The 18,437-nt window shown below is 36.4% G+C and overlaps 3 protein-coding genes and 1 pseudogene across 4 annotated transcripts; 1 reads left to right on the top strand and 3 right to left on the bottom strand.

Moving 5' to 3' along the window:
* Positions 1 to 3: 3 nt before the first annotated feature.
* LOC145781301 (polymerase delta-interacting protein 2 pseudogene) lies at positions 4 to 2,335 on the bottom strand (annotated as a pseudogene).
* A 2,669-nt stretch (positions 2,336 to 5,004) lies between these two features.
* Positions 5,005 to 12,346, bottom strand: LOC145781302 (uncharacterized). 2 transcript variants are annotated; one of them, XM_082593079.1, is made up of 6 exons: positions 12,204 to 12,346; positions 11,889 to 11,994; positions 11,453 to 11,650; positions 9,560 to 9,649; positions 7,397 to 7,546; positions 5,005 to 6,249 (listed from the first exon to the last, which is right to left on the bottom strand). In XM_082593079.1, the coding sequence occupies exons 1-6, from the start codon at positions 12,275 to 12,277 to the stop codon at positions 6,214 to 6,216; spliced, it is 654 nt and encodes a 217-aa protein (XP_082449205.1). In that variant the 5' UTR covers positions 12,278 to 12,346; the 3' UTR covers positions 5,005 to 6,213. The 2 variants fall into 2 exon arrangements, with proteins under 2 accessions (XP_082449205.1, XP_082449206.1); XM_082593080.1 differs by lacking the exon at positions 9,560 to 9,649.
* A 3,044-nt stretch (positions 12,347 to 15,390) lies between these two features.
* On the top strand, positions 15,391 to 15,959 carry LOC145780868 (small ribosomal subunit protein eS17-like). Its single transcript, XM_082592518.1, has one exon. The coding sequence runs from the start codon at positions 15,449 to 15,451 to the stop codon at positions 15,866 to 15,868; it is 420 nt and encodes a 139-aa protein (XP_082448644.1). The 5' UTR covers positions 15,391 to 15,448; the 3' UTR covers positions 15,869 to 15,959.
* Positions 15,960 to 16,369: 410 nt separating this feature from the next.
* On the bottom strand, positions 16,370 to 18,196 carry LOC145780561 (protein FAM200C-like). The gene is made up of 2 exons (XM_082592187.1): positions 17,668 to 18,196; positions 16,370 to 16,476 (listed from the first exon to the last, which is right to left on the bottom strand). The coding sequence occupies exons 1-2, from the start codon at positions 18,194 to 18,196 to the stop codon at positions 16,370 to 16,372; spliced, it is 636 nt and encodes a 211-aa protein (XP_082448313.1).
* Positions 18,197 to 18,437: the final 241 nt, after the last annotated feature.

Here is an 18,437-nt window from a genome sequence, read left to right as displayed (position 1 = left end):
AGATTCTGGAAAAACAATATTGCAGCATGTAACAATATTCAGCTGGACTTGAAGTTCTGCTGTGCAACAGCAATGGCATTACCTTTTTCATAATGCAATAACTTGCATACAATTATACCAGAACAATCTTCGAGAAAGTTTAATGCATTCTTATGAAACTGAAACATGGATGCTAAAAGAGGCAACAGTGAAATACAACCCAAAAACTGTTTTTGTACCAAACAGACATAAATAATCTTAATAACCACATGTTACAAGTAAAACACGTATTAAAAAATTTCAAAGGATGCAGTTTTTTTTCTTGAAAATTTTTTACCAGTTGGCCTATGTGCATTCTAAAATCTAGCTTGTTTAACATGTTGAATATGATAAAAAGTTGTTGCAACCATCAGTGGGAGTGCAAAATCGACTTTTATGTTCATGATTTGGTTAATGCGCATTCTTGTGTTGAAATGATAATTGTTTACTTGAAAATATGTTTCAATAAAAAAATTTTGAACAATACACAAAATTACAAATTTCTAGTGTGATTAATTACCCTTAATCAATATTTCACTGGTACCATAAAAACAAGAAAACTAAAACTTGTACAACCACCAGTTTGTAGTAAATTCAAGCTACTCATCCAAATGAGAGTAGTACATACAAACAGTAGCAAACAACATTCCACAAATAGCACTATTGGACAAAGTTTTTTATTTATTTCTGCAAGCAGTAGGCTATAACGCAATCAACACAAACATAATTGATGTGAAAACTGTTGTGACAAGAAATAAACAAACAGAGGTACCAAAGCAAATGGCCAAAATCAAATATATTTGCAAAAGAGTTGTCTTCCAAACAAACCTGCATTAAAGCGTGAACTGAAAAATAGCTACAATTACGTTGAAACAATCATACATATAATTCATTGTACATTCTGACAAAGCAAGACAAACCCATGTGATTAATATCTTTGAGGCCTTATGCTTATAGCAGTTGATACATTGTATAAAAACAAGAATGTTATCAATACTCACAAATATCAATTTTAAAAGCAGTAAGGACAATTCAAACGTACTGCTTAAAAGCACCTACTTGTCTAATGTCTATTAGTGTACTTTCATGCTAGTTTAGATTTAAAGTGAATACTTTTGTAGAATAAATTGCCATTTGTTGTGAAAATAATGCTTTCCTCAACCTTTGCCTATTTAACACATAACTGATATTAAATCTTTGTTAGTCAGCAAAAAGGTCAAGTGGTAATTATATCACAAGCATTTAACACTATTCACTAACAGATGAAGTGTCTGGGTCTGTTGAAGTTTTACTTTCAAGGGAAAAAGCAGGAATTCTTACATCAAATTGTTCACCATCCTCCCTTTCCAAACGAAAGGTTCCCCACATTTGACCTGATGACGTTGGCAAAGACAATGGTCGACTTGATACTTGGAAAGCAGGTTGTTCGCTGCTTAAAATTGGCTCTCTTCCCATAACTCCAAGTCCTCTCCTTGTGCTTACTGTGCCATTGGTTATGATACGCCAATATGATTCTCGTAAATGTGCATTGGTGCCACACAAATTTTCTATTCTTACACAATATCTCCACCAGTATTCGCTTGGTTTGACTCTGTTTGGTGATTGATCAGCTCCAAGAAAAAAAGGTATTGCTGTTACTCTGATATTGTCTGTTGTTTCCCTGTGCACGTTACTTAATTCTAAACAAACTTGGTTCTTTTTTTGCCAATTATTAAAAGTTTCAGTAGCTTGAAGCATTTGCTTATTGCCACGGTTTTCTAAAAATTTTTCATACAAGTCATGATGCAACGGAACTTCTTCACAAGACAAGTAAGGAATTATATCTTCATGAGAGACATAGTCAATGCCCGGAATTGTGTAAAACAAAGGCCGATTTTCACTTTTTGGGTTGGTTAAAAAAGTTACTGCCTCACTTGAGTGACAAGTAAGGTTTGCACTGTCCCTTGAATCAACTAAGACTTGGTAGTAAGTTTCCATCTTTGGAACGGATTTCTTTGCTGCTCCTTCATCGTCTTGTTTAACAAAATTAGTTAAATCTTGATTTCTTTCGTAAATATGAGCTGGCCATGAATGTAAAATAATTCCCCTATATGCAAACACTCTATGCAAGAATGTTTGGCCTATTTCATATGTGCAATCTTGTTTGCTTTCCTTCAATACACCCACATGCTCAAGCTTTGTTTTACTGCTTAAACTTTTATTAAAACTGAGAGAAATACTAGTCCATGGAATGTTAACAAGCAGTCCAGTTTTACATGAACAAACACTAACAACACTTTTTAATTTAAACCCTAGCGTGTTCATGTCTTATGATGTCATTTCTGTAAAAACAATTTAAATCATGTGTCCGTATCTACTGTATTAGGGTATTGTGGGTGCAACCTATTTCTCAATCTTTTCAGGGTATGAAGTGTTCTGGGGACAAAATAGGTTGCATACGGGTATTGTCACCTCGCAAGGTCTTTCTTATGACCTTGGTGATCTCGTAAAGTCTTTTGCTTCCTTCCTTTCTCATTTCACTATGTAATATACCAATGTATTGTCATGATATCTTGAGAAAATATAAACCAGTTGTTGTTGTCAAACTCAATGATGATGAATTACCGTACTTCAGCTTTAATTCTACACATCACACACAGGTCTTAAACTATTGTGGTTTTTCTACCGTTTCCTTGATTTTGTATTCATACTCTATTTTAATAGCATCAGTGCTGTTGCATTCTCACAAAGAAAAATAAAACTGAATTGAAGTATGACAAAATAAAAGGTTTTTCTCTCTCTCTCTCAAAGTAGCTTCAGAGGCTACTGTCTTAACAATTCATCTCATCTTGCTATATCAAAGATGACAGATACTCAAGTTACCATATAACAAATTTTTCTCTTCAACTTTGTTTCAGAAGTTTATCATTATCAGTGGAATGCATTTCTTGTTAATTCTTATCAATGAATCTCCCCATTCTTACATTTTCGCACATGGACAGTACAGTGACAGTCTTGGGTCTGCTTTTCCAATACGATGCGTTTTTCCAAAATAAATGAAGAAATTAGTTGGCAACCCTAGTAAGTTCTGAAACACAATAATTCTGGACTTCTCGAATCTCGATCACCGACTGACTATGCGCACTGCGCAGTGGTTCTCAAACTTTTTCAGCTTGTGGCACATTAGAAAAAATATAAAACGCACGCGGCACACTTACAAAAGAAGAAAAGTTGCTTTAAAAAAAATTATTTGCACGTGTCAATGCGATGGATGTGCTTGTTTATACCAATATTAGCTTCGACTGAAACGAGGATGCATTGTTGACAAACATATACCAGAATTTCATCGTCAATTTCAAGCAGTCTCTCTCGTTTACAGCTTTTAATTTCAGTCAACAGAAAGTGAGAAAAGCCATGTTTACATAGCCATGAAGATGCAAATGGCAATATAATTTTGCTTGCTTTTGCACGGGCCACGGATCATGAAATAGAATTTGAAAGCAGACAGCCAAAACGCATCCAAGTTTTTTTGTGGAAACAGCGTTTGGAAAAATGGGTCGTTTCGTAAATCATTGAGCTGTTCTTCTTCTGCAGAAAGATTGCTTGATTCATTGCTTCCAAATAGTGAGAAGTAATGTTAGCAATAGCTAACATAGCAACCCAATAGTGACGTGGCAATTACCCTGCTGAATCGGCAATGCCATAATTGGTTTCATCGTCACATGTGCTTATTTATCATCTATTGAAGGAGTTAAAACGCTTTTAAGTCGCATGCTTGTCTGAATGGCTTATTTTAAATATTTATACAGTTCTTTTCCAAAATTTCAAAAAGATTCGCGGCACACTTGAGAATCTGTGGCGGCACACTAGTGTGCCGCGGCACACAGTTTGAGAATCACTGGACTATGGGCTTGCAGTGTGGACTTGTCGATGGGAAATTTCTGTTGAGTTACAGATTGTTGAAGTGGGGTTGTATTTAAATTAGCCACAACTGTTGCAGTAGCATTGACAGGGAGAGCCCAGAGGGTAATTTTGGACCTGGGTGATTTTAAGGGCACAAACTTTTGTGAAGTAAGGAAATGACGAAATGTTAACATGTATCAGTCTGAAGAAAATGATGGGAAGACATCTGGACTTTTTTGTTTGATGTAGCCTATTGTTCGCGGTTACAGCCTCTAGGCTACGCATCCATTATACGCAAGTTTTTAGTTACATTATACGCAAGTTCTTTATTTTTGTTTGTATCATTTTGTTTTTTAATTTCTTTTCTACCCAAAATTTTTCTGAAGGTGTTGGGACCGTGCCAAACTTTTTTTCAACTTAATAACTTACTTCGGTCACAAGCACGTTTTAACGTTCGCGTTTACCTTTTTCTCGACCTTTGCTATGTAGACGTGTATTGTTTTTGCTTTGATGGTCAGAAATAAAAACAAATGAACATTCATAGGCTACTATAGCCAGGAGCCTAGCTTAGCTACTTTGAATTTACCAAGATTTCTGGACTCGTCGAATAGAATATCATGCGTTTGGTCTGCAGAACAAAACTAGGCCATACAGTATTGTGGTAACATTTACATTAGAGTTTTATATCCTAATTGATTTAGTTAACTCATCTGCCTGCCTGATTAACAAATTCTAAGTTAGCGAATTTGACTATCTGACTCCTAATCTCTTTTCACATAAATTATTTGTTGTTCGAACTATGTTTTTACATTCATCAGAAATTGTTCATACAATTTTGTAGGTATAGCCCTACCAAAATGAATTGAAGAATTCGTGTATATGGAGAAACAGCATCATAAATTAATACATTTTAGAAGTTCAATTATTATTTATTAACACACAAAATACGAATTTTATTTAACGTTCTCTTTCTATGTAGCCTCTCGCCTCTCCTTCTGAAGGCAGAATGCGAGCCCCTTTAGTCTATGGTCTGCTCCCTTTTCGTATTTAGCCTGTATCTCGGGATCAGCGGTCACATGAAAATTTACCGAAGGTTAAGGAAATGAAAACTTATTTTAAGTAATAATGGGTCGCTGCAGTATTACTTAGCTTTAGAAACAAACCGAAACTTTGCATCTAAACGTAATTTATTTCAAACAGCCACCACTGTCCTATTTGTTTGTCACCATCAGGCGTGCTTCTTGTTCGAGGCCGTAAGCAGACACATTTATAATGCAAGACAAAAACATCGAGAGCATAAAACATGCAAAGTAAATTTAGTTGATGATGCATGAATACGATCATGTAGTCCTTATTCAATCCTTCATTTAGCCGAACCAAACTATAACATCGTTACATTGTAACATGGAATTATACTTGTAGGCCGTAGCTCATGCAAAGGAACGATTCTAAGATACAAAGACCGAAACTGCTGAATATGACATGAAAAGTGGCCAAAATGGCCATGAAACCGCTAATGTGGCTCTAAAATTCGTGCCCTGTGCAACAATTTTAAACACAGCCCAAGCCCAATTGGTTCAAAAATGAACTTAAAAGTATATAAAAAAAAGTTTGATAGGCTGGTGACATATCATGGCAGCAGGTTTTTGGGCCTCTCTTTTGTATAAAACCTCTCAATAAATCGTAAAATATGAAAAGACCAATGACAGTTGTAAACAAACTTTGGTCAAAAGCGACACGTGTAAACTATAAGCGTGCAAAGATACCACCAGCCATCGGCAGTATTGACAGGCTATTTTTGTACGATACAAAAATCTAGAAAACGTAGACCTACACAGTCCAAACGGAATACAAAAAATGGTTCTCAAAACCGAAAGCATACGCTCGTAAGTTAAGACACAAAATTCAGCAGCACTATGAAAACAAATTGAAAAATTGCGATAATATTTAATGAATTAATATGTCTGAAAGTTTTCAATTGTTCCGTGATAAAGTGTTCATAGTATTCCAACACGTTTTAATAGGCCTACTGTCACACGTCCACCAACGCATGTAGTGCCACATCGCATATTGTGAAGCTCCATCATTCGCGCTTTTCAAACAGAGAAACATTCTTTTAATCTTAACAGTGTAAGATAGGAAACAAGTGGTCTACTGTACTTTGCTTGCGGTAAACAAGCCAGCAAGGACATGGGAATACAAAGATATTCTTTCCAGGAACAGAAAACAATTAAAATCGCCTCCAGGAACGGGAAGGATTGTTCTTATTCTGAGAGCATCGTGAGTTTCTTAAACTTCATCCACAACGAAAGGTTAAGAGAACTCGATTTGTGGATCAATAGTCCCTTCCTGAATTGTCGTAAAACGTAATCAATGTTTAGGATCAGGATGATATAGCAATGAATTGCTATAAAAAATTCAACTAATCAGTTGCATAAGGAATCAGTTCAGTAGGCCATAGCCCTAAGGGTCGTAGGCAGTTCTCTATAGATCAGCATTCTGTTCAGTGTTCATACATGAGTGAAATCAAGAGCTATAGTCGAAGGGGCGCCGCTCCGCAATCGACGACGTGCCTTTAAGTGTCTTTGCCAAAGACACAGCCACATGCTCTTGAGCGGTGTCGAACCGGCGCCCTTTCGAACGTAAAATTATGATTGAACCATGGCTCTAACCGCTCGGCTAGGAATCAACACTAGATAAAGAATCAACACAATCAAAAAGTCACATTATATATAAAATTTAATTATTTAATACAGCTTCGGTAGAGAGTTTGTCTTGTTGAACCGTAGGCATACGAAGCCGAGCAACGTTATCAAGTTTAACATATTAAAGATTATTATATTTACAAAAAACACAAAACTACGTAACAATTAAATATCGAACGTTTTCGACATCACACGATGTCCTCTTCACATCATGTGATCTGTTCAACACCTTTTGATGCAGTTACCTTTGATTCTCGCAGAACTTATATCGTTGAGTTTGAGCTAGTCAGAAGTACTGTGCAGTTTTTGTTTTTTTTTCTGTTTATAGCTATAATAACCATTGTATTTTATTCAGATGTAGTAAAAATTGTATGTATGTTATTCCTGAAGAGGACATCGTGTGATGTCGAAAACGTTCGATATTTAATTGTTGCGTAGTTTTGTGGTAAATATAATAATCTTTAATTATTTAAATATAAAAATTTTAAATGAAAGTTCTGTAAGGTTAAAAACAATTTAATTTTACACTGGGGCGTTACCATACAAATGCAGTTACTTGATAAGCTGGCATGCTTCTGAACACTGATGTACTCAACTCTGAAATTTACGAAACAATAGTGTTCATATGTCTGAACGTTTTTAGAAGCATTTCGTGTTTGGTGTGATATGCATAATGGTATCTGTGTTTACAGTGCAAGCAATGAAAAAATGAGGCAAGTCAAACAGTTTCATCCTGGAATAGATCGAGACTCACTGCTGCTGGGCTCATGACCTAGATAAAGTTCACATACCTGTGTCGAAAATACGTTTCCAGCATCATCTGACGCTACGAGCATGTCAGAAAATTGTGTCGGTGTGAATGGGTTGACTAAATCGACACCGCCTGTGACGTCACTCCTGTGGGGATCGACAAAAGCGGCAACTTTTTCTTCTTTTAACGTCTGCGAACAATATCACATAAAAATATCACATATCACAAATATTTATCTATCCGAATCATAGACTCCGTAAGTAAAGGGCTGGAATGTTGCGATCTCGGGGTTTGTAACTTGAGTCTGAAGGATTAACTTGAGTTCTGGGCTGAAATGACTTCTAGAGAAGCTAGAAACACAATCTTGGATTCCATATTAGGGTTTTTGAGGATGGCGAGTTCAATAGTGTTACTTTCAAAACCATCTGTGGTCATTTTCAAGGTCAAAATATTTTATTTTAAGGTCAAATTACAGAATTTTGGTCATTTTTGCCCATTTTTGCTTCTAAATCGTAAAGCAAAACTGTTTGAATAAAGTCTGTGACGAAATATGCTATTACATAAACATCATATGTATTTCTCAACACTATAGCTATTATCTAAAGGAGTCTATGATTACAATATAGTACACAAATTAACAATATATAACAAGATGACACCATAATAGACAATGTCTATCACTAGTTGGAAAGCTTTTCTTGCCTCCTGAGGCATCCCAAAGACTTTTCTTTGTCACTTACGTTGAGGACATAAGCTTTCAATAGAATGTTAGCTAAAGTAGGACAAGCAGCATTATTAATAGCTAAAGGTGCATCTACAAATGATAACAACTCAGCAAAATGAAACCGGCAACGCATTTCAGTCTTGTCATGCAAATTACAGCTATGATTTCAGTAAATTGTTACGCCACAAAAGCTTGGAACCGCAATGTTTTGAAATCACCAAAATATTTCCAAAATAAATAAAAAGAACTTCAAAGAACTTACGCAGTGTAGAGAAAATATCTTACACAATAGATGCAGTAGGTGCACAATATCATATTTCGTCACAGACTTCTTTCAAACAGTTTTGCTTTACGATTTAGACGCAAAAATGGGCAAAAATGACCAAAATTCTGTAATTTGACCTTAAAATATAATATTTTGACTTTGATAATGACCTCAGACGGTGTTGAAAGTAACACTATTGAACTAGCCATCCTCAAAAACCCTAATATGGAATCCAAGATGGTGTTTCTAGCTTCTCTAGAAGTCATTTTAGCCCGGACTCAAGTTGATCATTCAGACTCAATTTACAAACCCCGAGCATGGAAGGTTCCAGTCCTTTACTTAAGGAGTCTATGATCCGAATACACACAAGTCGGTTGTTTAGCAGCTTTACTTTTAAATTAGAAAAGCTGTTTTGGGGTACAGTACTGTATTTACTTGATTGTAAACCATGGGTTTTTGTCATCAGTTGAGCGGCTTGCATTTAGGGGCAGCTTTTATTTTATTCGGTGAAGAAAGTTTGGATTGGATGCAATACTAAACATAAGCAACCATACCGATCGGTTTATACTTCGCAATTTTTTAATTACGCTATCGTTGTCTTATTTAATAAGTCAATGATAGCTAAGCGTAGCATGGCAAAGTTGTAAATCAGCCAGCATAGATGCTCAAACAAAGGACAAGCATTCAGCAACTGTGTGATTAAAAGATAAGTTTGATTAAGATGCGCTGAAGGGACAATTCAGATCAAAGAAACGTGTAGACATTGCAAGGACAACGGAATGGATGTAAAATCTAGGATAAAAGTGCACATTATAGGAGCAGTTTACAAATGGTGGCTGCCGTAATCAATTTTTAACATTATCACATGCGGCTTACAAACAAGTAATTACGATATGCAATGAACAAATACAATGAATATATACAATTACAAATGGCAGGTTTATTTTCTTTTAAAGCAGACAGGTACACAGGGTCCAAAAAAGCTGATGCAGTTTTTTGACATCACAGACAATTTAGAGAGCCTAATTTAATGATTTTATTTAACAAGTTTTACTTTTTTAGCAATGTTTATTTGCTGCGATAGTGCAAAAACTTCAGAATCTGATGGTCTGCCCCACATATTCTCATACACTGTTTAACTGCGCTATTCTAGTCTTCGTTATTTAAGCCTGTGATCTGTCTAACTTCAAGACAAACAGTGATCCTAGTCCTACCTGTTGTATTTCTGCTGATGCTTTCTTGAACTGTTCAACCTGTGCTTGCTGAGCTTCTGCATATGGTTTTATAGTGCCATGTACACACAACTAAAAGCATAATGTACATTGTGCAAAGTTTCTAATATGATATTTTTGGCATTTTTTATTTAGTGCTGTACTGTAGCACTTTCTTCATTTAGCAGAGCACGTCTTTTAGGTGCAGACAGTTAGGCCCTGCCAAATAGGTGCGCACATTGTGGCATCAGGATATTTTGGTGCAGTGCACTGTGGCGCCCGGTCATTTAGGTACTATTCCAAGTAAAGTAAATTTCATTAGATGCTTGATGGTAATACTGCAGACGTACACAAGATTCTCTCAGGGGGAGGGACATTCAAAATGCTTTTATTTATTTATTGTTTAATTACAATCTTCATCCTTACAACTTGTGCGCCTGTTCAAACAAAAGAGCTTGCTAAGTGGGTTCTTGGCTGGACTTGCATAATCAGCAGAGGTGGGCACCCGCTACTTTTAAAGTAGCGCCCTACCTGCCACCACTACTTGGACCAAAATAGCGCGGTAAAAAGAAGCGCGCTACCCGGACCAAAGTAGTGTACGCTACCGCTACTTTTGTCTAAAATGACAGTAGGAAACACTCTTCAAGTCCCTAGTGACGCAAAAATGACCCTGAAAACGAATGTTATCATTCGTTTACAGATTACACTGTCATTTTAACGTCGTTATAGAATACACAATTACACATTCTAAGCGAAATTTATTGTTACGCATCTTTCAAAAACACGAGCAATGAGCATTTCAAAATGAGAGTCACTAAGTCCTGCCCGCTTTGGCTTAAGCACATCTTTTCCAACAGAGAAAAGTCTCTCTACCGCAGCACTGGAAGGAATGGGGTGTTTTATTTAATGAACAGATGTTTTAACTCGGTATTCGAATAGCTCAAGGACTGGCTCCTGTCCAAAAGAAAGGCGTGCACAATTGCTGTTTCCTTCTGCACCGACATTTCATGGGAACATTATCGATTTCATACCTTGATCGCAGGATCGCAGCTCCACACCAGAAAACGAGATTCCCAAAAGACCAAAACTTTGCAACCAAACCGATTATATAGCTGCACGTATTTTTTTCACTTTAATTTAAAAAGTAGCGGGAGTGCAACTGAAAAAAGTAGCGCCTCTCCCGCTACTTTGGAAAAAAATAGGGCCGTTACTGCAGCCTCTACTCCAACTAAAAAGTAGCGCCGCTACTGCTACTTTTACAAAAAAGGTAGCGCCGCTACAAAAGTAGCGCGCTACTGCCCACCTCTGATAATCAGGCACTGCACAGTGTACACTGGTAAGTTTCAAACTCAAATTCACTTTGTAACACAGCGGGGGAGAACTGCAATAATCAAGTATTTCTGATAAATGATTATAAGTGTAATTTGACACACCAAATCGCACCTAAATAACCAGGCGCCACACCTAAATATCCTGACGCCACAGTGTGCGCACCTATTTGGCAGGCACCTAACTGTCTGCACCTAAAAGACATGGACCCTCATTTAGTGCTGTAGGCTACTATACATTTGTACCAACTTATTTGGTAAGACAGGATCTTAATCAAAAACATTTACGGTACTAGCAAAAACAATGTCACGAAAAAAGCAAACTTAGTAAAAACTGATAAAAACTTTGGTTAACTGTATCACTATAACTCAAGATGTATGATAAAGCAGAAAATTTCTGACAACATCGTACTACCAATATAGTTCAGTATTAAAAATATGGTGATAAATTTAAAATTTGAACAGCTGCTTTGCTGTAGTTATAAAATAATTACCATAAAAAGCATACCTGAACTTATTTTATTATTTAAAGAAACCAAAACAAACAGTTATAATACTTTTTACTCACATCTCTATACTTTTGTAGGTAAATTTTTAAAGGCTCAATATATGGATCAAAACCTAAAGTTGCCATAGCAAAAAGGACATCTTCTCCATTAATTGTTTTTCTCTTTTCCTGAGCACATCTTTCGGACGCTTCAGATGTGATAAAGCTGATGAATTCGGATACACATTCTTGAACACATTCTTTGGCATCTTTAGCAATCTAAAATATAAACACAAAAATATGGAATGAAATGGTCATGAAAACACATAAATAACATAAAACAATATATATAAATTAGAAATAAGTTGAAATATCTTAATTTCAGCAATTTACAGTTTCATTTACAAGGTGTATGTATGTGCAATGCAATTTACTGCAGCATTATGGTAAAACCTTAAGTTGTTCATATTCTGATTACAATGAAAAAGAATAATCAGCGATTTATCTTGAAAACAACCTTTCCACTTTGAGGAACAGCATTCTTCATAATTCGGGCAACATTCGCAATGGGAAGATAAATGTCTTGTTCACGAAATGGACATTTTGATTGTTCTGAAGTTACCCTAAAAATTGGAAACGTAGCTCGATTGAAGCATACCCATTATCTCATGAAACCACAAAATTCATACACTTACTAAATCAAAATCTCAATGCTTATTGAATTAAGGTAAAAGAGAATCAGGTAGGCTACAGAACCATATTTCAATAAACCTTGCTTTCAAGCATTGAATATTTAATTGAACTCCACCAAAACATATTTGATCTACTGCACCTTTGCTCTGTGGATTCATCATCCTCTGGCTCACCTAGGACAGGCATAAAATGCTGATCAAAATTACCTTCCATGATCACAATATAGAAGTGTTAACCACAGTAGCCTACACCAGCAAGAGATTGAATCCAATGCACTAGACTGAGCCTAAAAACAAAAGATAATCATTTATTGGGCTCATGCTTTAATTACAGCAAATCTGCCTGACATTTTTGTTTGTTTGTTTGTTTTGTTTTTCATATCTTTACCCTGCATTGCGGGAAAGCGGACTTGAGCGCTATGCATCGGTGTACGCCTTCTGACGTACACCTGACCCACGCTGCAGCCGACGGCAATGTCTGTTTCCGGTTGTCTACTCTACTTATTACTGAAATTTAGTACTACCCATTACTCGAAATCGATCACTGGGTAGAGGCAATTATCGTAAAGTTTCTTGCCCAGAGAAACAACAGCAAGTGCGGGTGGCTGGAGTCGAACATGCAGGCTCTCGACTGCGAGCCCAACGCGCTAACCACTGGGCAACTGCTGCCGACAAGGTTACATGAACTGCTACACTGACTAGATGACCACTTATGGTCTTTGGCTACTATCCTGGTTTGGCATTGTTTTAAGCATTTTATTCACTCTGCTTGGTTGTTACATGATGCTATTGAAACAAAATAAAATTGACTTTGCTATGAGGGTAACCCATAGCCTACCTCAGCCTCTTCTTGATTCCTGAATTAGATTGTAGTGCAGAGTTGCCAACCTGTAGTCACCAAAAAAAGCCAGACCTAATCACAAAAAAGCCATAAAAAAGCCAGTAGAAAATGAAAAGTTAATGAATAGGTAATGAAAAGACAAGCAACTAGAAAATTTTATAATTTCGGCTTCAAAACGACGTTCGGTAGGACACTACATTCACTACAACCAAATATAAGGTAGAAATTACTGTTCCGATTGACGCTGACTGAATTTTTTTTTCTAAAAAAAGTCGGGAAAAATAAAATTAATCCAAAAAAGTTCCAAAATTATGTTGGCTTTTTATTAATTTGACAAAAAATCGATGAAACATGAAAAAAAGCCAGAAAAAGCCTAATTTTTCTGGCTTTTTTTATTTGAAAAAAATAAGCCAAGGGAGTTGAAAAACAGCCAGATTCTCAAAATCTGGCTTCAAAAAAGCCAAATTGGCAACCTTGTTGTAGGGTTGCCATATTTTTAAAGTGAAATATTGTTTATTCTATGAACCTCAATTCTTCTTTGGTTGAAGCATAGACCGAAGCCTTTACTCCGACGGAAAAAGCTCAATCGCAGCAGTTTCGCATACTTGTCAAGTCTTTGAACCACTGACGCAGGCCCAGTCACCGAGTTTGTTGTTGTTGAAGTGTCAAATGATGTTGGCGGGGAGTTGCACCACTCACTTAGCGTCGCTGAATGGAGAGCAGTCCTTATATTGCGTTGCTCAAGCGTACACTCCCAGAGTCGAACCAGCGTCGCTTGGTTTTGAAATTTCTTTGTTCATGAAGTTACGCACTAACAAAGCGAGTAATTTTTTTTATCTTGTAGGCCTACCTCACCTGGTAAACAAAACGAGTTCGTATCCGAAAACCATGGAAAGGGCAATTTTAACCACAATTTTAACCAATTGTCCACATTTTCAGGGACTGGAAAACATTTTTAACTTTCACACTACCAGACTAATCCCTTAACCGTGGACATCGATATAATGGCATCTGACACTGGACTGGAAGCCAGACGCTGCAAAGCAAGATGAGGTCTGAAAAATATTGCCAAATTGGCAGTTTATGGTGTTACAACCAGAGCAAATTTAGGAAATTTGGTGTTTTTTTAATAGATTTTCAGGTTAAAATTGGCATGGCGTTGCCGCGTTGGTCGCAACACCTTATGCTATGGCATTGGCAATAATAATGCTGTGGGAAAAATCAGCTCCAAATGCAATATTACGAAAAGCGTTATCAGGATTTTTAAACAGCGATAACTTTTGGTCTAGAAGTTGAAATTTCATTTTGTAGCCTATGTTTAATTGATTTCAGCAACATGGTCCTGTGTTTTGCATACTAGACAGGTTAGGTAACCACTACTTGGATTAGCCCCATGAAGAAGTCAGTCGTGTTTGATTGATGAAACGTCGCAATAAAAGCAGATTGTCACTTTATACATCTTGATCTTGTGATAGTTCCAGTTGCACCAGTAGAACGCATCATGTTATTGAACTAAATCAAATATAGTTATTACTATCTGAAGCCTTTACAAATTGTTTCACCTAACGGATCATCAAAAGGTCTAATTCAAATAGAATCTACTCTCCAACTTTCCAAGATTCTATTTGAATAAGACCTTCTGATGATCCGTTAGGTAAAACAATTTGTAAAGGCTTCAGATAGTAATAACTATATTTGATTTATTTCGCTCTGCTTTGCCTTTTTGCTTGGCGTTGAGCACTTTTTGTAGTATTAATAGTTTTAATTGTTTTAATGTTATTGAACTAAATGCCTGGTGAACAGCCTCATCCAATTTTCAGCTGTAACTTACAATGCACGGTTTTTACTTTTTTTTTAATCTACTTGTTTGTTTATATGTAGCGCTATTGAAACAAAATAAATTGACTTGACTTTAAGAAATAATGTCACAAACCCCAACACTTTTTTTAAATTAATGACAAAAACATTTCTTTGTCAATAAGTGGCGCTGTTAAATGCTATGTTGCCAGATGAGGAATTTTCACAACAAATCTAAGAAAAAATTTAAATTTTATTTTGTTGCTAAACTTGATTGTTTTAATTACGGCACCGAATTCATTCGTTTGGTTAAACCTTTATACATGGATCCTAATAAATTTATGATCTGCAGTTCTCCCAACATCGAGAAGCCTGAATTGAGGTTTAAGAAACATTAAAAGCACTTGATAACTCAATTTAAAAAAACTTTAGAATTTTAAAGACAAAAAATTTGATTAAAGTAATTTTGATTTCCCGTAGAAATAGCAAAAACGAAAACCTGATACAAAGAAAGCGCAAGACTTCAAAAACAATTTTTTATTAGTAATTACTTTAAAAAATAAAAAATTAATTAGTAAAACAAGAAGACTTTTTTTTTAAATCATCTGCGATGAAAAAGCGTTGGTAAAGTGTAATCACGCTTTTTGGCAACACCGAATCCACGAGTTTCTCAACTTGAGATTGATATTTATTTCTTTTGATTTCGAAGTGTTGTTGTCTAATTTATTGTGTTGTTGTTCTGCCAAAATGGGACGTGTGCGAACCAAAACTGTTAAAAAAGCTGCTCGAGTGATAATAGAAAAATATTATATGAAACTTACTCTAGATTTTCACACTAATAAAAGAGTTTGTGAAGAAATAGCAATCATACCAAGCAAAAAATTGAGAAATCAAATTGCTGGCTTTGTCACTCACTTAATGAAACGTATTCGTGTTGGCCCTGTTCGTGGAATTTCCATCAAGTTGCAAGAAGAAGAACGAGAGAGAAGAGATAACTATGTTCCTGATGTTTCTGCCCTTGATCAAGATATCATTGAGGTTGATGCATCTACAAAGGAGATGCTTAAGGTGCTTGACTTTGGAAACATTCAAGGTTTGCAGCTGATGCAGTCTGGAAGCAACTTTGGTAACCAGAAAAGAGTAACAGGATATGCAGGACAACGCTAAATCATTTGTTAATGTTTAAACAATGAACATTGCGATGAAGTTTTCTTTTATCTCTATGTCGTTGTTGCCCAGCAATAAATGTTATACCACATGATGGTTTCTTTCTGTACATTTTACAGGTAGCAATTCAGCACGTAGTCATAACTCATAAATTGTAGTATTTAGTTGCTTGCTACTTCAAAAGCATGACAGTTGTTTTTCTATGGTTTCTATACTTAATCTTGGAACTGCCTTTATTCTCACTTCAAGTGACGTCACCAGTGCAGATTGCTGTCCTCCACATCACTCTGTCAGCAGCATCTTCCTTTTTTCCTCCCGCTATTTCCATATTTTCTGTCACACAATTTCTCCATCTTCCTCGCTTTCTTAAATCCAACTTTCAATTGTCTTATTTTTTCCCAGCACAATCTGTCTCTCCTTATTGCACAACCTAACTATTTAAACCATGTCTCTCTCAGCTTGTCTTCCTACTCTCCAACTTGCATTCATTCTTTGATGATTTCATTTCTTACTCTGTCCTTTTTTGTTAACTCCAGAGACCATAGCAACATTTTCGTATCTGTCGCTTGCATTCTCTCTTGTGTTTTTGTCAGGGCTGCGGCTGCCGCCTACATTGCATTGATGGTCTTATTGTTTTATAAAGTTTTTCATCACTTTTTTGTCACACATGACTTCTGTTATTTTCTTCTGTGCTCCTCATCCTGCACAGCATTTCTTTGCACTTCTCTGTTGATTGTTCTATTCTAATAAAGTGACAAACCAAGGTAATTGACTTCTGATAGCCTATTTGTTTCATCGTTTTTCCTTGCAATAGTATTTCAGTCTCATTATTCTCTATTGACCTCTGGAGTTGGATTTATTCTGTCTTTTACCTGCTTATTTTTATGCCTTTGTTTTCTATCACTGCTTTTTGAGGAAAAAGTAAATTTTTTTTAATTTTTCTCTCGTGTTTTTCCTTTTGAATTCAATTTTTGTAAACTGTATCTTGTTTTGGAGGCACAGAATCTTATTGGTACAGTGTGATAGGAGTAGGACCAACAAACCTTCTCAATGGCCTTGTATCTGAAAGTTTTATTTTTTGTTAAATGTTTGATTTTCAGGTCATTTTTTGTGGAGACTAAAATAGTTTTCCATAAAAAAGATATAAAATCAATTATTACTTTTGATGTCCTAGCATCACAATCGTTTACAAGTTTGTAAAGCAGTTTACCTGCCAAAAAAAAAGATGTTGATAAAAATTATATCCGTTAGTCCCTTCCTAGTTGAAGTTTGTTCCCAGATCGCTACATCAAAAATTTTATGCTTCAAATTTTTTTAGTGTTTGTTTCACCACCCTAAGCAAATTCGTTTTTTTAAGGTGTTAATAAATCTCAGAAATCGTATTTCAGGGGTTCTTGAACTTTTTGAGCCGCACCCCCTTTTGACGTGCCATCCAAACTTGCGCCCCACCAAACTACAATGACTAGGTTACAGGAATTTATATTTAGCTTTCATCAATGTGAGGGATGTAATTGTTTTTCGGAAACCAAAAGTTTAATTCGAGGCTTTGTAGCTGATAATGCCTCAGATCTGCTTCACAATCAATAAGTTTGTTTCGATGTTTTGTTTTTATGTTCAAAAGTGTAGAAAAGCCACTTTCGTACAGATAAGTGGACGAAAACGGAAGAAGTGTGCGTATCGCCACGCTACCCACTCCCTTGTATACGTGCAAATATTTAACCCAAAAATCAGTGGCATTGCTTCATAATCGTCTTTTGCAGTGGAGTTACACTTTATTTCCAAGAATTCCTCTTGCAAACCATCGGGAAGAATGTCTTCGTTAACACGAAAGGGATTTCTTGTCATCTTCCATTCTGGAAGGTCGGTGTCACTCAAGTCTGGGAAATAGCGTTCGAATTCTTGTGTCAAAAGCTGAAGGTGAGCCTCCACTTCAGCCTTAAGCTCACCTTCCAGTTCAAGTTGCTTTTTGTCAAGTGCAGTATCTAGGTTGGGAAATGAAGCTGCATTTCCTATTTGTATTCGGCGGTGCCGCCGCAACCCCAGCTTTGCCACAAATGCTCGAATGGAATCATAGCTATTAATCCGGTTAGTATTTCTGCCCTGCAAGAGCAGATTTAAGTTATTGAGGGCCTCGAAAATGTCCACGAGGTATGCCAACTCCAGCTGAAACTTCTCTGATGAAAATGGTAGAAGGAGATCTTGCTTCCCATGAGCTTCCAAAAATAGCATCAGTTCATCTCTCATTTCATACACGCGGGCTAACATATTACCTTTCGATAACCAACGAACAGATGCATGGAAGAGGAGAGTCTCATGGTTCAAATCCATATCCTTGCACAGCTTGGTAAACAGTCTCGTATTGACAGCACTGGTTTTGACGAAGTTGACGGCTCGTATGATTACTGTAAGCTCTGGTAAGACTACAACCTAGCGGCACTAGACTAAATTAAACTATTTCATTACGACCCCTAAATTTCATTACGCGACGTTTAGTCACATAGTTTGACATCGCTCGCGCCCCCCTTGTGAACCTTTCGCGTCCCCCAGTTTAAGAATCGCTGGTATAGCG

This window comes from Aplidium turbinatum, chromosome 12 (genome assembly GCF_918807975.1).
Source record: "Aplidium turbinatum chromosome 12, kaAplTurb1.1, whole genome shotgun sequence".
Taxonomy (NCBI): Eukaryota; Metazoa; Chordata; class Ascidiacea; order Aplousobranchia; family Polyclinidae; genus Aplidium; species Aplidium turbinatum.
The sequence above is the reverse complement of the archived record's forward strand: the minus strand, read 5'-3'. Positions and strand labels throughout refer to the sequence as shown.